Genomic DNA, 17,606 nt, shown 5'->3' with positions numbered 1-17,606 from the left:
TCTGCCTTTGCAGTAAATGGCCTTCAAAGAGTAAAGCAGGCAGATAACAGCTTAGTCTGAGGCTGCCTTTGCATTGGCAGGTTCAGTCTGAAACAACCATCACAAGACACTGGCAAAACCCATAACTGTTTTCATCAGACAGATGGCTTCTTGAAGAGCCACAATCCAAGTTCACTTATTGTGAGATGTTCCTTTCCTTCCTGTCAGCACTTGTTTTGCTGTCATGATACACCACCATAGCCCTTTCCCTGTTACTTGACCTCAGCCCACTGCTAGTCACGCTGTGCAGCTTGATATGTTTGTCTGTAACGGTGTATATTACTCTCCAGACAGCAGTGATGGCCTATTCAAATCAAAACTGTTACCCGAAATCAATAAAAACTCCTCCTGAAACAAAGAATTTTGTTCAGAGACAGGACATTGCTTTTATTCTGCGCAGAGTGCCAGGTGGGAGATGTTCCATGAAACTATCAGACCTACTGAAGACCCCAAAGTCCTGTTTATACAAAACCAATGCTTAAAGTCCCACCTAGCTAATACATATATTCATCAGGTTACACAAATCTACTTTAACGCAAAATTGCTTATTTCCTTTCCACATCCTTAGTTAAGATAAGGATGTCCATCAGGTAATTCTTAACAATAACGAATTCTCCCTATCCGATACCCCTTTCTTTGTTTCAACACACATTTTTGACCTTGAGTTGATGAACTATGAGTTCATTTTTTTTAAGGCTAATTTTCTACAACTTCTAATCCTGAGTAGAGGCCAGGATGTGTGTAGAACATACTAGATGTCTGAATCTCTGGGCAGGCAGGATATTTGTAGAAGATAAATGAGGTACAAAATGCATTCTTATCCCTTTGGGTGACAAAAGCTCTCACTGATTTGATTTGTAGCAATAGCATAGCTGTGTTTTGCATTCTTTTTGTAACAAATAATTAAGGGAGGGGAAGTTTACACTTCAGCTGTCCTTTCAAGTCTAAGCCTTGTAGTTAAGATGGTTCAGGTGAGCATTTCCCCTGGTCGGAGCCCAGAAATCTGAATTTTGAAGGTTTTTTTTCCTCAAAATAGTTCCCTATTTTTATAGGCTGGGGCTTTATCATCTCTGGTATCTCTGTCACATTTAGCTGAAGATGACGACGTTTCACGATAAAACAGACCAGCTCCAAGAGCTGTGCGACCTCAACCACCAACCCCCGTCCGCCCCCACCCCCTGAGGCAGGGCTGAAGCCTCGCCTCATGCCAGGCACTTCCGCCTCCCCTGGGGGCACCAATGTCCGCCGCACCGCTGCGCATGCGCGGGGCTGCCCGCCGCCCGCCTGTCGCGCCGCCATGAAGGCAACGTGGCGGGCGCCTGCGGGCGGTGGCGCGGGAGGACCCCTGGCCCGCGCGCGAGGACCCTCAGGCGGCGCCATCTTGGAACGGCGGAGGGTGGTGGAGCCGTCTCTTTCGCGTCCCTCGCCGTGTGTCCCACCCGCCCCGCGCCTTCCCGCCGCCAGCATGAGTGTGGTGGAGCACGTCCGGGAGATGGCCTCGGCCGGGTTGCATTCCAACGTGAGGCTCCTCAGCGGGCTTCTCCTCACCATGAGCGGCAACAACCCGTGAGTGGCCGGGCCGGCCTGAGGAGGCGGGGGGGCTGTGAGCACGGAGACAGCAGGGTGGCCTTTAGAGCCGTCCTGTCTCCCGCGCTGGGCTCCTGTCCCCTCCGTGTGCCCCCGCCAGCGGGGCTCCTGTCCCCTCCATGTACCCCCCCAGCGGGGCTCCTGTCCCCTCCATGTACCCCCCCAGCGGGGCTCTTGTCCCATCATCGCCCCCTGCCCACAGTTCGTCCCAAGCAGCCCAGGCGGCTCCTTGGGTGCCCAGCCTGAGCGCCCTGGGCAGATGGAGGGAGTTGTCCTTCCAGGGAACCCCCTGTGGGTCACGGCTCTTCCCTAACTCCACCGATTCCCTTTATTTTACAAGATTTTACTGTAAGATATGTGTTTACGCTTTGGATAGGTTTTGAGGTACTCATTGAAGCCAAAATTGCGTTTTGAAGCCCTAACTCTTCAACATTTATGCGTGCGCTCTGGAATTGTTCTAAAGGGAGTTGGTAAAATGTGGGAATGTGGTTTAGGACCTGGAGAGCTATGCAAGGAGCTGGATTAGAACCAGCAGAGCTGTATGAGATGCACGAGATGCTTGATTAGGAACTGGAAAGCTGTACCAGGAGCTGGGTTGGGAATAGGAGAGCTGTATGAGGAGCTAGTTTAGGACCAGGAGTGCTGTGCAAGGAGCTGGGTAGATTTGTAAGCTTGAGTCCACTCAAGCATGTGCATTAATGGGTGTTGATGTGGTTTGTTATGGGGAGGATGGGGGTTGTTCCATTATGGAAAGCGATGGTGGAGCAGCTAAACATAAGCTGTTGTTACTGATGGCATGTCAGGAGTGGCTATTACATCTGTTTGTGTACAGATAAAAGAAATGGGTGAGATAATAATCCCTTTGTGAGCAGGTAATACCTGATACCCAAGAGCCCTTCCCATGTAGTAAAGAAGGAGCAGCTGGAAGTTGAAACCAAACAAACCAAAGCTGCAAATACTTTGGATCTGTGAGGTTCTGTTCTCATGCAGTTATCTGATCTCAGCCTTTCTGTTTGCGTTTCTCCTAGGGAACTGTTTTCACCGTCTCAGAAATACCAGCTCCTTGTCTATCATGCAGACTCCCTCTTCCATGATAAAGAATATAGAAATGCTGTGAGTAAGTATACAATGGCCTTGCAGCAGAAAAAAGCGTTAAGTAAGACTTCAAAAGTAAGACCTTCTACTGGGAATGCTACATCAACTCCCCAAAGCCAGGTATTTAAAAATAGACCAACATGCTGCATAAAATGATTATGTCCCCCGTTACTATTACTATTGTTGAATCAATATTATAGCGTTAGGCCATGGATTTCTTATGTCAAATAAACCTGACATTTAAGGCTAATTAGTTTTGAAAATATAAGTGTGGTATTGGTCTTGAACGTGAAGGTTTTTATATGTATAGTTCATGCTTTTCATTGGAAGACAGGAGTTAGCAGTAGGTTGCCTTTTTGTTAGTTTGCTTGCATTGGATTTTTTCAACCTAGTGTAAACGTTTAATGAGAAGCCTTACTCACATATTTTACGTGACAGCGCTGTACTTAAATCTTTCTTTTTTTATTTCAGTGTTTACCATCAGAAATTGAGGTGAAATATAAAATGGCTGAATGTTACACAATGTTGAAGCAGGATAAAGATGCCATTGCTATTCTTGACGGGATTCCTTCCAGACAGAGGACCCCAAAGGTTGGTTCTGGCAGACTGTTGTTGCAAGTCCTTGGTCAGCACGTGTTGAATCTGTAGGCCAGTGTCTGGTTGAAAAAAGAATGTGGCCTGTAGGTATAGTGTGTTTGTGTCTCGGTATTTGCTTTTGTATTAGTTAAATGTTTCCTTCCTGATGTTTAAATTAATTTAGTTTATTTGACATCCTTTCTTTAAAATGAGGCATATTTTGTATTCCCTCTGTTAGAGTTGAAAAAAAAGTGAAACGACTGAAGCTTGTTTCTATTGCTTGTAGATCAATATGATGCTGGCAAATCTGTACAAGAAGGCGGGTCAAGAACGCTCGTCTGTTACGAGCTACAAAGAAGTACTAAGGCAGTGCCCTTTAGCGCTTGATGCCATACTAGGTAGGTGTCTCACACTTAATTTGAATTGTGCTTGGGACTAGGTAACTGGCATTTGCGTCTTAATATGTAATGCTTATGTTATATAAAAAGCGTTGTTAACGAGCTGCTTGTTTATGCTTGTCAAGGGATAAAGTTTCTGGCCTTTGGGCAATTAATTTGTATTAGAAGCAGTTTCTGGTGGCTGCAATTGATGTGTGTACTGTTCTGAATAGGTTTGCTGTCGCTGTCGGTGAAAGGTGCGGAAGTGGCCTCTATGACAATCAACATAATTCAGAGTATTCCTAACTTGGATTGGCTTTCGGTGTGGATCAAGGCATATGCTTTTGTGCATACTGGAGATAACACAAGAGCAATAAATACCATTTGGTAAGAGTTCAAAGAGCATGATGTAGTCAAATAATATATTAATGTTTATATCTAATTATATTTGAATTGGCGTTATATAAATAACAGGCACTTTCTTTTTCCTCTTAAAGCTCCTTAGAGAAAAAGTCATTGCTGAGAGATAATGTGGACTTACTGGGGAGTTTAGCAGACCTCTATTTCAGAGCTGGAGATAATAAAAACTCTATTCTGAAATTTGAACAAGCACAAATGCTGGATCCTTACCTAATAAAAGGTGAGTAAATCCTAAAATAAAGTTCCCCCAGTGTAATGATCCGGTGAGTAACATCAGAGCAGCAGCTACATGCAATCAGGTGTGTGGTGGAACGGTGTATGTTGTTGTACCTGGTTTTCAATTCAGAATTTACATCCTGAAGCTGTGTGTTTTGAACAGTTACTGGTAGTTGCACCATTTAAAGGAGGTGTTTGTGGTTTTGTTTTTTTGTACTTTTATTTCAGTTTCTTGATGATTGATCTCTAAAACATTTTGCTTCAGGGATGGATGTATATGGCTACTTATTGGCACGTGAAGGTCGACTAGAGGATGTGGAGAACTTGGGCTGCCGTCTCTTCAACATTTCTGATCAACATGCGGAACCCTGGGTGGTATCTGGGTAAATTGTTTCCTTTCTTACCTCAGCTCTTGATTCACTGCATGCGGTGGGTTACAGCTCATACAGTGGATTCAAATTTCTTGTGCTTTTCTATCCTCTGTATTCTATTCTTGTATCAACTTCAATTAGCTGTTCATAAACATCTGTTTTGTTTGTTTTCTTTATGTTTGAACTTGTCAGAGTTATTGCATCTGTGCAATAACAATCTATTAAATAGCTGTAACAGTTAATATTATGCTATTTTTTTTTAAACTCCTAACGAGTTTTATTCTGAACATATGTTCTTAACTTCAAATGCAAGAAGTTCAATAGTTTTCTGTAATTTCTTTTTTGTTCTTTTTTGCCCCCCTCCTTCATTCTGCTTTTAAGCCTCTGTAAATGTGCACAGTCGCCACAGGCAGTACGTGTTTACAATCACCCTTGTCTTTCTGTAGGTGTCATAGTTTCTACAGTAAACGATACTCTCGTGCCTTATACTTAGGAGCCAAAGCTATCCAGCTTAATAGTAACAGTGTTCAAGCTCTCCTGCTGAAAGGAGCTGCCCTTAGGAATATGGGCCGAGTGCAGGAAGCAATTATACACTTCCGTGAAGCAATACGTCTCGCGCCTTGCAGGCTGGATTGCTATGAAGGTGAGTGGAGTGGAGTGAAGCTACTCGCATGTACAGGATTGGTTTGGTGTGAAGGTTGGAGTCATGACGCTGATTAGGCAAAGGAATAGATGACGGGTATTTTTTGCTGTTGACTCTCTAGCAAATGAATTTTTATTGCCTGAAAATCTATAAAACTCTGGTACAAGCAGTCAGTTGAGGGATAAAAGGATGCATGTATTTATAAGAATAATTTTAAAAAACATTGTTTGTTAATCTTTGTTTGGTTTTGCTTTGTTTAATCTGGGTATAAACAGACTTGGGTGTTCTCAGCAGATCCCCTTTGGATGATGATGTTAATGGCATGGTTAGTTCCACTGGGAACCGTCATACTTTTGCCATGTTTGGTTGTCTTGTTGATCTCAACAGCACCTTCAAGTAAATAGTTTTGAAGAGTCCAGAAGAAGTATTAATATCTCAGTACTGGAATTGGACGAAACTCTTCAATATTTGTGTCCAAGTTTCTTTATCTACAAGTTTCTTTTTGATATCTTTTGAAAATGCTGGGTAGAGAGTGGCTTTTTCAGTTGCAGTTTGTATTTGCTTATTGGAGTGTCAATTGTTTGGAGTCCGAGTGCTACTAAGTGCAAATAATTGAGGAGGGGCGAGTGTCTATAGTGCTATCTCAAAAACTGAAATATTTTTCTCGTGTTATCATCAGGTCTTATTGAATGTTACCTGGCATCCAACAGTATCCGTGAAGCTATGGTTATGGCAAATAACGTCTATAAAACTCTGGGAGCAAATGCACAGACGCTCACTCTGTTAGCAACAGTCTGTCTCGAAGACCCAGTTACACACGAAAAAGCAAAAACACTGTTGGACAAAGCACTGATGCAAAGGCCTGATTACATTAAAGCTGTGGTGAAGAAAGCAGAACTTCTTAGTAAGTTTCTTTTATTCGCCATGTTGACTTATTTAAAGCTTGCTGTTTTACATGGAAGAGGGTTCTGCAGCCTCATGATATGAAGAATGTAGCTGTGTTGTTGCAGCCCAGGGGTTTATCCATTCTATCTTGAAGGAAAAATCACAGGAATTCATTGCATCTGGCAGCTGGTGTTACATCAGCACTTGAAACAGTTACAAAGTGTTTTGGTTTCAAAGAATACATAATTGTGAGTGTATTGGAGTAAAAAGCCACATAGCGTTACTGACCCCTATGCTGACAGATCTGAAGGAAGAAATAGCCTTGTGTTTTGATGGCTCTTTGTGTACGCTCTGACTTCTTGTACATCTATGTAAACTGTTAATTAAAACTGTAGTTTTGCATATAAACAGGTAGAGAACAAAAGTATGATGATGGGATTGATTTGCTGAGGAGTGCGCTGGCTAACCAGAGCGATTGTGTTCTGCACCGAATACTGGGAGACTTCCTCGTAGCCGTCAACGAGTATCAGGAAGCGATGGACCAGTACAGTATTGCCCTCAGGTAAAGCAGAGAAGCTGAGGTTGCCGTGTATTTCTAAGAACTGATAATTGACTTGACTAAGTAAAAATTTGACCCACTAATTACTAGGACTTACATCAGAGGTAGCTTTACATTATTCTCCCTTAAGACAAACGAAACCATACAAATGATGGCTTGTTAATTAATTAGTTGGTCATAGGCTTTGAACTGGGAAGTGCAAGATTCAGGGACTGCATTAATGCTGAGCATGTCACTAGGCTTGTAATTCCTTGACTAATGAAAGGATCGAGGTATGGATTTGTTTATAGTTGCTACATAGTCGGACACCTTAAGATCCATTCCTTTGACTAGAAGGTGCTGTATAGAGATAAGCTATTAAGTAAATTTAAATAATGTGATATAATTTATCACAACCTGAATGTTATTGTAGGATGTTATCATGTTAAATGATTTTATTTCAACAAGTTAACTTTACCTTAAATATAGCACATTATGTCCACCATGAACTTATACAGCTTAAATTTTTCCCTTTTTTGTTTTTCCCTTGCGTACAATATATGTAGTTATAGTCATTTAATTCTTTACTGTTTTCATGTTACTTTCATGTTGTGTGAAAGAGTTGACTCAGTTTTCTGGAAGACTGTGATGTTTAGATAAGTGCATTCTTGGGGATCAAAACCAGTTTATATAAAGATTTGATACCCGGTGTTATGGACAACCTGAGGTGAAGTTGCATCATCTGCTAAAATGGTGTTAAACAGGAAGTGCAGACAACAAGATTGGTTTTATTTTTTATTTTTTAATAATGTCACAAATATAAGGAGGGGGGAAAAAAAGCATTAGGACAATGCATTGTTTTTCTTACTTTCTTCAGTTTGGATCCAAATGATCAGAAGTCACTAGAAGGAATGCAGAAAATGGAAAAAGAGGAAAGTCCAACAGATGCAACCCAGGAAGAAGATGTGGATGATATGGAGGGAAGTGGTGAAGAGGGGGACTTGGAAGGCAGTGACAGTGAAGCAGCTCAGTGGGCAGATCAAGAACAGTGGTTTGGGATGCAGTAATGGCTTCTCTGCTGCTTGTTTTGGCACTTGAACATACCACTTGGGCCGCTCTTTGAAGAACAATAACTATGATTTTTGCAGTAGCAAAGGAACTTTTTTTTTTTCTCTTTTTTTTAATAAACTCTGGAACTGTTTCATAATTCAGTGCATCTCAATGCCATGAAGATTCTTGATGCTTCTTATTTATTGTCAGGGACTAACTGTATGGGAGGTTATTTGCAACATTCATTTCAAAGAGTTCCCACTAAAACTAAAAGCGTTCGAATCTAAAGTGTATAAGCGTTCGAATCTAAAGTGTATAATAAGCCTGTTTGTGACACAAACAATGGCTAAATTCTGTCCCGGGCTAAGTGTGTTTGATTGATTTGTAAATACAGTGGTTTGTATTCCATTGTGGAAAAGGTCTTGCTCTCCTGTTTGTACGCTCCTGTTGAAGTCTGGAGGAGTTGCTGGGGTGTGGCTGAGTGCAGCACTTTTATCTTGCTGTCTTTGTTGAATTCATTTGTCTTTTCTAAGGCATCACACGGGCTGTGAAGGAGAAGTTTGATACACCAGGCAGCTTTGGCTTGCAGGATGCTTTTGTAGCTGACTGATTTCTGTGTGTGCAGGATGGTGCCAGTATTGGAGAATTGCAGTCATTTACCTAATCCTTCCTAAACCCTGTCATCACTTAAAGTCTGTACGTGAACATTTATTTTTAAATGCAGTTTAGTTTTATTTTGGTATGTTACTAAAAGGTTTTACAGCAGTGACTCAAAGCTCTTCACATTCTGTATGCAGCACTGACATTTAAAATGATATAGAAAGAACTCCTTCACTTGCACTGCTGTAGGAATGTTAAATTATGCAAATACACGGATTGTCTTGGTTTTGCCATGTTTATATACTCTGTGTTTCTCTCAGGTAATATTTGAAGTCATGTGTTTTCTCTCACCTTTTGAAGCAAAGTTGCTTTGCTTCATGTACAAATTCTCAGCATCAGCATTTCAAGGGTGAGCTGCTTTGTGTAACCTAGAAATCATTTTGTTTCTGTGGGCTTGTGTGGGAGGAGCAATTTCTTCTTGGTCTTATTTTTCTTATAGTTCCGATTTCCTTACTCTTCACTAAGACATATATTTTTATCTTTATATTGGCGATTTAATTCCTTTTGTATTTATTGTGTTACCGCAGGTATGCACAGACTTTTTTTACAAAGCTGAAATATAGTTTTGAGTATCAGCTGGAGGAAAAATGGCTGTTTGAGACAGTGACATGACATGGGAAACAAGCTTCCCCCTAGCTGATGATGTGTAATGCAGATAAGGGTGAAATACCTCTCCGTTTCTGATGTGTATCATATCAATTAGAAAAACGCACAACGAAAAAATAGATTATTTCTATCACAGTCTGTTTTGGAAATCTTTTTGGTATGTCACATCTTACAAAGAGGGAACATGATAGTTTATCCATTTGAAAAAAGAAAACAGCCTGGTATCTGTTCTCTCTGGGATTTTGTGAGCTTTAAACTTTCCAAAATATCAGATTGAATTGTGGTTCTTTGAAGACTGAATGGGAAGAACAGAAAAGCCTGTGCTGCTCTCTTGGTGATTGAATTGGCGTAAGCCGTTACTGCTCTTTCATTAAACAAATGGCTGTATTTCCGTTAGAGCAAACATTTTGTTAATTGCATTCTGCTGGAGCAGAGCTCCCATCCTGTTCTTTTATGAAGAATCTGTTTATACCATTGCTGTGTGATGCAATGAATAGGCTTCAGCTCATGGCATGTCTTTCATAACAGAAAGAAATACACACGGACAAGCAAATTCAAATAATTTCTTAAAAGCTTTATTTTCTTCTCTTATTCAAGCACTCATCGGATTGCATTCTGCATCTGGACAGCTTTGTTAGCTTTCTAGTTGCGTTCTGAACCTCTTGTGGATGAAAGAATGTCGTTCTTGGTGTTACTAAACTGAAGAAAGGACAGATTTAATTTTGAAAGACACATATGTGAAGTGTTTTTTCCATGCGGTTCAGTCATTTTTTTTCTACTGATTCCTTTAAACAGGTTGTTAATTGGAGATGGAAACCACTGGCCTTAGACATTTTGCTGAGACATTTACATCAAACAGGAAACTAGAGAACCACACGTTTATTTAGTAAAACCATTCTGTAGTATGTTTGTAGATAATCTGATAATATCTCCTTTTAGAACAGAGGGGAAGCCATTTCAAGTTGAGGATACTGAAAGAAAAACATCCGTGTGCTTACGTGTAGCTTTAGCAAACAGTTCCTCCTAAGAACACCTTACGAGTTGGGTCCTCGCTGCTTTGTTTTTCCGAGAACCCGGCTCCTTCTTGAAAGTGAAAAGTTCAGATCCTGCAAATAGCACCTGTGTAAATACCAGATGTGTTGGGGTGATGCAGCGCGTGTTCGGTCTTTGGTAGTAGTTGAGTGAGTCAGGAGCTGTAAGATTCCATACGAGTTGTGTGCATTTGAGATTACGTAGATAGCTTTAGCATGAGCTTCAGAATTCTAGAGGGATTTTTCTTGCCTATTAATGAGCCTTCATTAGTGTTCTAATTTTAGAATGTGATCTCTGGTTTTGCAGAGATGATGTACTCTCAAATTCAGTTACGGGCGTTCTAGTTCAGGGAATACAACCATTAGCCCGTAGTAAGCAGCTGACCTCATTCCCTCCCTTAATCACATGCTCTGCACCCTAAAAGAAAAGATCATAAAGCCAAAAACTGAAGGTTGGGACTGTGTCAAATCTGTGGTGTAAACTCCCCAAAGTGAAGCAGCTCATAGGTGAGGCGAGAACCGGCACCGTCAGCGGTGTTGTGCAGCGTTTGCACATCTGCAAGGGCTGGGCTGGCTGAGGATAGGGTGCCCGCATTTGCTTGAAATCCTTGAATTTAAATCACAGATCACTTTAATGAGGTTTTTATTCTTTCCTGCTTTGTGATAGGAAAGACACAGGAGCGATGAAGAGGGACAGAATTTCCACAGAACTTACACAGACCTGTGTAAGTACTAAAAATTCCTTTACCAGGGTCTGAAAGGAGCTCACGTTCATGGTGTGGCCAGGAATTGCCTATGTAATGCATGATCTGTAGCAAGTGGTTTGCTTGTGCTTTATTCTGTTGATAACACCTGAAATATTGGCAACTCAGGGAAAGGTAAAATGCTCACATGGGGGACTTCAGTGTAACAATTTATATCTAAAGTGAAGACCTTTGGCTCATCTGTGTCTGTCACTGTTGATCACAACAACAAACCAGAAAGAATAATCTATGTTTTCACTGACTTGAGCTTTGGGCTTACTTTGCAAACCTTGATGGTTGTGAAGTGCTGGGGATGGAATGTGCCGGGGAAGCCTCCGCTGCGGTGGGTCACTGACGGGTGTTTACACTGTGAAAGCCTCCCTTTCAAATCACTTCCCCGGAGAGGCCAAAGACTTTGTAAGTTTAAAGATCAGATTCCTTTTCCTCCTTTCTCTGTATCATCCCATTGAAACACCGATGCAGGGAGACAGAGTGCTAGTTTGGGATCTAACAAGCAGTACGGTTCCTGACTTAGGAATTTCAGAGGGCCTGAATTTCCTACATCTGGCCGTTCAGTCCTGTTTTTCCAAGGGCAGCAGCTGGTGTCTGCCGAGCCATGTGCCCTGCGCTGGGCCTGGAGTGTGGCAGGGAACGCTGCCCTCACGTCCTGAACACTGGCCTGAGGATGCTTCAGCTGTGTCCTTTCCAGCTGTGCATTCCAGAGCGCTGTGAGCTGTGTCTAGAGGGCAAAGGGGATTGAAAAATCCCCTATCCCGAGACTTGGACTCAATACTGATTTCTTAAATGTTTAGAAGAAGTCCTGTTACATGGAAGCGGGCGTCTGGGAGGGCAGCAGCAGCGCAGGGCGTAGCTAATGTGGGGGTTCAGTGCTTTGTAGCATCTCCTGCTTGGGCTCCCTGGGCTGGGAGAGTTTAACAGGTGGCAGAAGGGAGCTGCTTGCGTTGATCCAAGAACTTGGGTTGATCTGGCAGCACCTGAGGGCCTGTTCCTGTGCTGGAGAGGTGTCGCCTTGCCCTGTGCTTTGCTATAAAGGCCAATAAAATGCTAGCTCTTCCTTGAAACTCTTAAAATTCCCTGAATTTTGTTGTTCCTGGTTTTTTTTTTTTTTTTTCCTAACGTTTAATGGATCTTGTGCTGTACCTTGATGCGCAGTGTGGGTTGAGGAGTTGAAGCTGCTAACTTGGCTTAATCCTCTTGGAATGCTAAATAGTTTTCCAGGAAACTGAAGTGTGATGACATCAGTGGAGCAAGAACAGCAAGCTGGAGGCTCATCTTCCTTAGCTGCTGTCCATGTGGTTCTGGAGATGTTTGTCAGGAAGCCAGGGAAAAGCTGCGATCTGTCAATGAGCAGCTTTTTTTTGCCTTGTAAAACTTGATGGGGGCCTGGTCAGCCGGTGATGGAGCAGGAAGGCAGCAGAACCTCAGGTTCTGGTTTTCCTGCTGAGGTGCAGAGTGACACTGAGACGGGGACAAAAGTTGTGTGGATTAAATCGTATCTGTTGGTCTGGTATCCTGTGGGGTCTGGAATGCAGGTATTGAGTGCCAAACTGTCCATTTATTAGTTATCACTGAAAAAAACTAGTAATTCTTCTATTAGCAATAAGCTCCAGCTGGTCTGGATTGTGGTGTTGCTGCAGGCTGTTACAAGAGGAGGAACAGGGCTTAGAGACAGACTTTAACCCCTCCTGAGCCATCCAGGACAGTTTTTAAGAGGTAGGAAAGGAGGTGGTAGCTCCACCTGACCTTTTAGTGTCTGTTCTGTGGGGGATAATCAAAGAATTGTTTGGTTGGAAAAGACCTTTGAGATCATAGAGTCCAACCCTGCCTGTCCACTACTCAACCCATATCCCTGAGCAACTCATCCATCCATCCATCTTTCAAATCCCTCCAGAGATGAGGACTACAGCCTGGGCAGCCTCTGCCAGTGCCTGATTAATCCTCTCAGTGAAGACATTTTTCTTGATGTCTAATCTAAACCTCACCTGGTGCAACTTGAGGCCATTCCCTCTCATCCTCTCACTTGTTCCTTGGGAGAAGAGCCTTGGGAGAAGAGCCCAACTCTACAACCTGGGTTGTAGAGTTGCTACAACCTCCTTTCAGGCAGTTGTAGATAATGGTGAGGTCTCCTCTCAGCCTCCTTCAGGCTAAACAGCCCCAGGGCCCTCAGCTGCTCCAGAACCCCTGTTCTCCAGCCCCTTCCCCAGCTCCATTCCCTTCTCCAGACGCGCTCCAGCCCCTCAATATCCTTCTTCCAGCGAGGGACCCAAAACTGAACCCAGGATTCGGGTGTGGCCGAGTGCAGGGGACAGTCCACTGCCTCCTGCGTGGGTCCCTGTCGCTCTGGCATGGGCGGTGGCCAAGGTCAGTGCCGGTCCAGCCTGATGCAAGGATGCTCCAAGGGGAGAACCCTCACACCTCTTACTCCAGACAAAACCATTCACAAGCTTTGGAGCAAAGCATTACAGCATGTTGGAAAAATCCAGCTTTTACCCTTGGAGCGCTTTAGTCATGTTTAATGCTTAACAGGATGCTGGGACACGCCACAGTGCTGCTGGCAGAGGAAGGGGATAAGCCACAACTGAGAGCGGCGCTCCCAGCAGGCTACGCAGGATGTGGGCTTTGTAGCAAACACATTGGGTTCATCTCCCTTTTGCCTATGAAAGGGGGAAGAAAGCAGCACCTCCGCCAAGTTGGGGCAATTTAGAAAATGGAAAAGGACAAAAAAAATAAAGATGTAGTTGGGAAAGAAATGTTTATTTTAAGTTTCTCAGAGGGATTTTACAAACAATGGAGCATTTTAAAAAAAACTGAGTGATCAAAGTACTTGACAGTGTCCCTTCCACACACACACAAGCCCCCGGACAGAGGAAATCACACCAGCGAGGAGGTCAATACTGCCGGAAGAGCAGCTGGCATCTGCATAGTTCTAGGAGGAAAGACTGCAATGGTGTTGGTGCTAATAAGTGTCATCCTGGCATTAATATAAGAGCGCGCTGAAGTACGTACGCATGTACCTGTGGAAAACAAAGTGCATCAAATAACACGCCAAGTATGTATTGTAGAATAAATTTATTTACCTGATACAAATGAAACTAGGTGTGATGCTTCTCACCGCCAGCATGTCAACAGACAACTGATCTTATTTACAGCTTCTACAGGTCACGCATGCAGTCGTGGGAACTGGCTACGTCGGTTGCTGCTTTTTAAGATAAATGCATCACAATAATTTGTATTGCACCAACATCTGTCTTACTGCCTTAGAGTTAAATAAGTTACAGTGCAAAACAGGGTTGATTTGCACACAAGATAAAAAAATCCAAAGTTCTGAAGTGGAGGCTTACGGTTTAACATTCATCTGTAATCTCAATGGGTTTTATAAATAGGAGAGAATTGTACATAAGCTGTTACAGTCGTACGTTTGGATGATACAATACAGAGATCTGTCTACAACCCAAGGCATGCATTATTCTGATATTGTACATTTTATAAACTGACATTTTACATACAGAAATATGGGAAACTGGCTGACAGCTCCGCTATTCTTGTTCAAGGATAAACCAACTCTTCTCCATGCAGCACAGAACCCAAACTTCTCTGGAGAGAGTTTCCAATTCAGTAAGCGCTATTGCACGTTTGTACATCTGTATAATGAAGTCCTAATGGTACCACACATTTCTTCCACAGAGAACACAATGAGTTTTGTTTTAGGGAAAGCAAAGAATCTTTACACATGGTACATGCAGAAGTTTTGGTAGATGTGTTGCTAAAAACACATGCACGCAACAAAACAACCTTACATTTCTGCAAAATTGTTTAGGAAGCGATTACTCCAGTATTGCTGAAAAGGAAAGAAAGAAAAGGCACCAGTTAATGAAAGGAAGAATGCTAAGTATCATCGTACAAGCAGGACTAAGATCAACAGTGACAGAAGAAAGGATGTTAAGTTTGATAACTGGCTGCTCTGTCATTGAAGGGACACTCTCGGGTTACTTTGTTCTTAAAGCCCAGAACCCTCTGGATTATGGCTCAGCTCTTCCGAACGCGGCAGAGCTCTCTTTATCAGCAAAGCCAGCGCTTCCGACAGAGGACTGCGGTGGAAGAGAATTAAGACGTGTTCAGATGGCTTTTGCCTTTTTCTCTGCCCAAGCCGTGGCAAAGGACAAGTGCCCCTTAGTTGCAGTTTCTGCTTTCAAGCTCCGCACTTCAGTTTGAGCTCAAGCTGTTAAGAACTTTAAGGGTGTTTTTCTAATCAAGCCATTACACCGCAAATTTGGCCCCAAAGTGACCTGACAATGTCCCTCTTCCAAGTTATGCAGCTTATTCTGGGAAGCAGTAGGAAAGCTTTGAAGAAGTCATCAAACTACAGAGATGAAGGCGTGGGCAGAGGGTAGAGTACAACGTGATAAAGCTGCGGCTGTACTTTACCCCCAGCACCGGGCACAAGGTTAGCCTTGTGCCCAGGAGAGGAGAACAAGGCACTCTGATTCCCTAGGACTTGACAGTGGCTCTTCAAAACACAGCTTCAACACTACAAATTTAGGGTCTGCTGCTAAGATTTGAAAATGCATATTAATGTAATTAAGGATGTAATTAGCAGAGATTAGGGAAACAGTTAATGGTTAGAAGTGCAAAAAAGTAAACAAGACAGGTGCAAGAGACAGACAACTTGGTATCAGTTTTACCTCCCTTCATCTCAGCAAATTCAATCATCTTTAAGCTGTTTGCCATGTATGATCTGTGCATCAGCTGTGTTCTTGGAACGGGGACGGGACTGCTGTACTCCATTTTATCATCAGATTAAAAACTCGTTAGCCTTCTCCGAAACGGCCTCCCTACAAACATAAGCCTTGCAGCATTTTGACAGAAGGGTATATATTTTTCTGCAGCTTCTTTCATACTTATTTGCAATACTACTTTGAGAAACCAAGTATGAACTATTTTTATTGCTTGGATGCCCACAAAAAGGAGCAGCTCATTGTGTAGCTCACAAACAGTACTTTGAATCACTCAGATTTGAAAGCAGAGAGGCCCCGAGGCACCAGGAAGATAAAAGCCCCTGTCTAAATCCTTGACGTACAACTACAGCTGCCTGACCGCTGACTTTGCTCCGATTCGGACCAGGCTATAGAACACTGAATTCAGGAGGAGCTGTGCTCATACCAAACCTCGCTGGTTTCCCAGGATAAGCTGATATCCTCCCTGGTGTTCCTAGCATGAGGTAGCATCAATCACAGGATTGATACTTGTCTTACACATCTCTTGCACTAAGAGATAAGTAGCAATGTGTGAGGACACTAAGGAATTCAGAAAACAGCAGAGATTAAAGAGCTCAGTGAGATGAGATGAAAGGAAAGGGAAACAAAAAGTATAAAATTTTCTAAAAACGAGGTGGGAGATAAAGCCTGGGTAACTGAGTTATTTCTGCTTAAATAAGTGCTTCTATTTATATATTCACAGGGGTAACACATGAAAACAGAAGTTGCCTATTTCTATCCCCAGAGGACCCTAGCACAGGGAAGGGGCTGGATACAAAGAAATTAAGCAAGAGTCTCAACTTAGAAATGTTAGCAAGTCAGTCTGTTCCAAAGGGAAAAGCCCTCTCTTCTTGGTCACCCCAGATGAAAGGGCTGGCAGCTAAAGAATGGCAGGACCTACACAATTATGGCTAATAATGTCCATTAACATCTTTTCTTGTGGTGTATTACTCTATTTCCATAGTTTCTAGAATTGAAAAGCCACCTCATCAGCTGCCTCCTGCTATTCTGTAATGGCAGCAACCCTCTCGAGCAACCTCCCACAGCCAACTCAGCTGGAGAGGGGTTAAGCCCAGCTCCACAGCGCTCCAGCTCCAAGATCACAAGGAAGATCTCAGTGGTTGCAGGGCAGGGTGCTTCCCTGCCTGCGAGGAGGAAGCTCAGGGTAGCTCTTAACACACGGCCAGTGCAGACCACACAAGGCTGGCATTTATACTACCTCGTGGCAGCACTTGGCAAACAGAAGTACTGAAAGCACAGCACCAGCTGCCGTTGAACCTCAGATACGTAAATGCTGATCTTGGGGAACCCTATTGCTCCATTTCTACAGGAAAATTTGGACAGGCAGTCTGAGAGAAATAAAAATAAGGTATCTTGAGATCGCTTGGGCTTTTCAGGAGCACCTCACAAAACCCAACTGTTCCTGTAACCTCAGGAGCCTGCAGGGATGAACACAACTCCGTTTACCGTCCAGCTTTCAAAGGCAAACTCCAAGGAACACAAGGCCCTAATGAAAGTGTCCTGAGACATCCAATATGAATGATTTCAGATGTCTCCACTGAAATCCATGACACAAGCCGCAAGATTAGTCTTCAGACATTGACAGAGATCCAACAGAGAAGCTGAAGACTCAATTCTACTTATTAACAGTCATTTTCCCCTTCCACTTCTTAGAGACAAGGAGAAAGGTGATCCACAGCAGGATTATTTGGCATATAGACAGTCGTAAGACCATACAAGCAGCATGGTGGCAGTCAGATAGATGGCTTTAAAAAAGCCCACCAAAATGGTGATCTGGAGGTTCACACAGAACCAACGTTCCAAGACTCAGTGGTGTTCCTGCTCTGGAAAGTGTTGATCGATAATTTTGGGACCACATAGAACTACCTCACTATTTGTTTCAAACAAATAATATACTTAACATAGTTTGATCTCAAGGAAATCACGACATTATTTTTCTGTTAAAGAAATGGGGACAAGTCTCATGTTGCTGA

The 17,606-nt window shown here is 42.9% G+C and overlaps 2 protein-coding genes across 4 annotated transcripts in view; one reads left to right on the top strand and one right to left on the bottom strand.

Moving 5' to 3' along the window:
• Positions 1-1,367: 1,367 nt before the first annotated feature.
• ANAPC7 (anaphase promoting complex subunit 7) lies at positions 1,368-11,959 on the top strand. 2 transcript variants are annotated; one of them, XM_054082674.1, is made up of 11 exons: positions 1,368-1,605; positions 2,655-2,841; positions 3,193-3,312; positions 3,584-3,695; positions 3,908-4,061; positions 4,172-4,314; positions 4,576-4,693; positions 5,128-5,324; positions 6,004-6,228; positions 6,621-6,771; positions 7,625-11,952. In XM_054082674.1, the coding sequence occupies exons 1-11, from the start codon at positions 1,505-1,507 to the stop codon at positions 7,812-7,814; spliced, it is 1,698 nt and encodes a 565-aa protein (XP_053938649.1). In that variant the 5' UTR covers positions 1,368-1,504; the 3' UTR covers positions 7,815-11,952. The 2 variants fall into 2 exon arrangements, with proteins under 2 accessions (XP_053938649.1, XP_053938651.1); XM_054082676.1 differs by having other exon boundaries at positions 1,588-1,605; positions 2,655-2,743; positions 7,625-11,959.
• A 1,953-nt stretch (positions 11,960-13,912) lies between these two features.
• The window catches only part of ATP2A2 (ATPase sarcoplasmic/endoplasmic reticulum Ca2+ transporting 2), a 45,278-nt gene continuing 41,584 nt past the window's right edge, over positions 13,913-17,606 (bottom strand). For both annotated transcript variants that reach the window (XR_008452698.1, XM_054082087.1), the window contains exon 21: positions 13,913-14,696. Coding sequence is in view for 1 of the 2 variants with exons in the window: in XM_054082087.1 (XP_053938062.1) it covers positions 14,683-14,696 (14 nt within the window). In the remaining variant the exon portion in view is untranslated. The remainder of the gene's footprint in view (positions 14,697-17,606) is intronic.

This window comes from Cuculus canorus, chromosome 17, assembly GCF_017976375.1.
Source record: "Cuculus canorus isolate bCucCan1 chromosome 17, bCucCan1.pri, whole genome shotgun sequence".
NCBI classification, from domain to species: Eukaryota; Metazoa; Chordata; class Aves; order Cuculiformes; family Cuculidae; genus Cuculus; species Cuculus canorus.
This window is presented reverse-complemented; position numbering and strand designations above follow the sequence as displayed.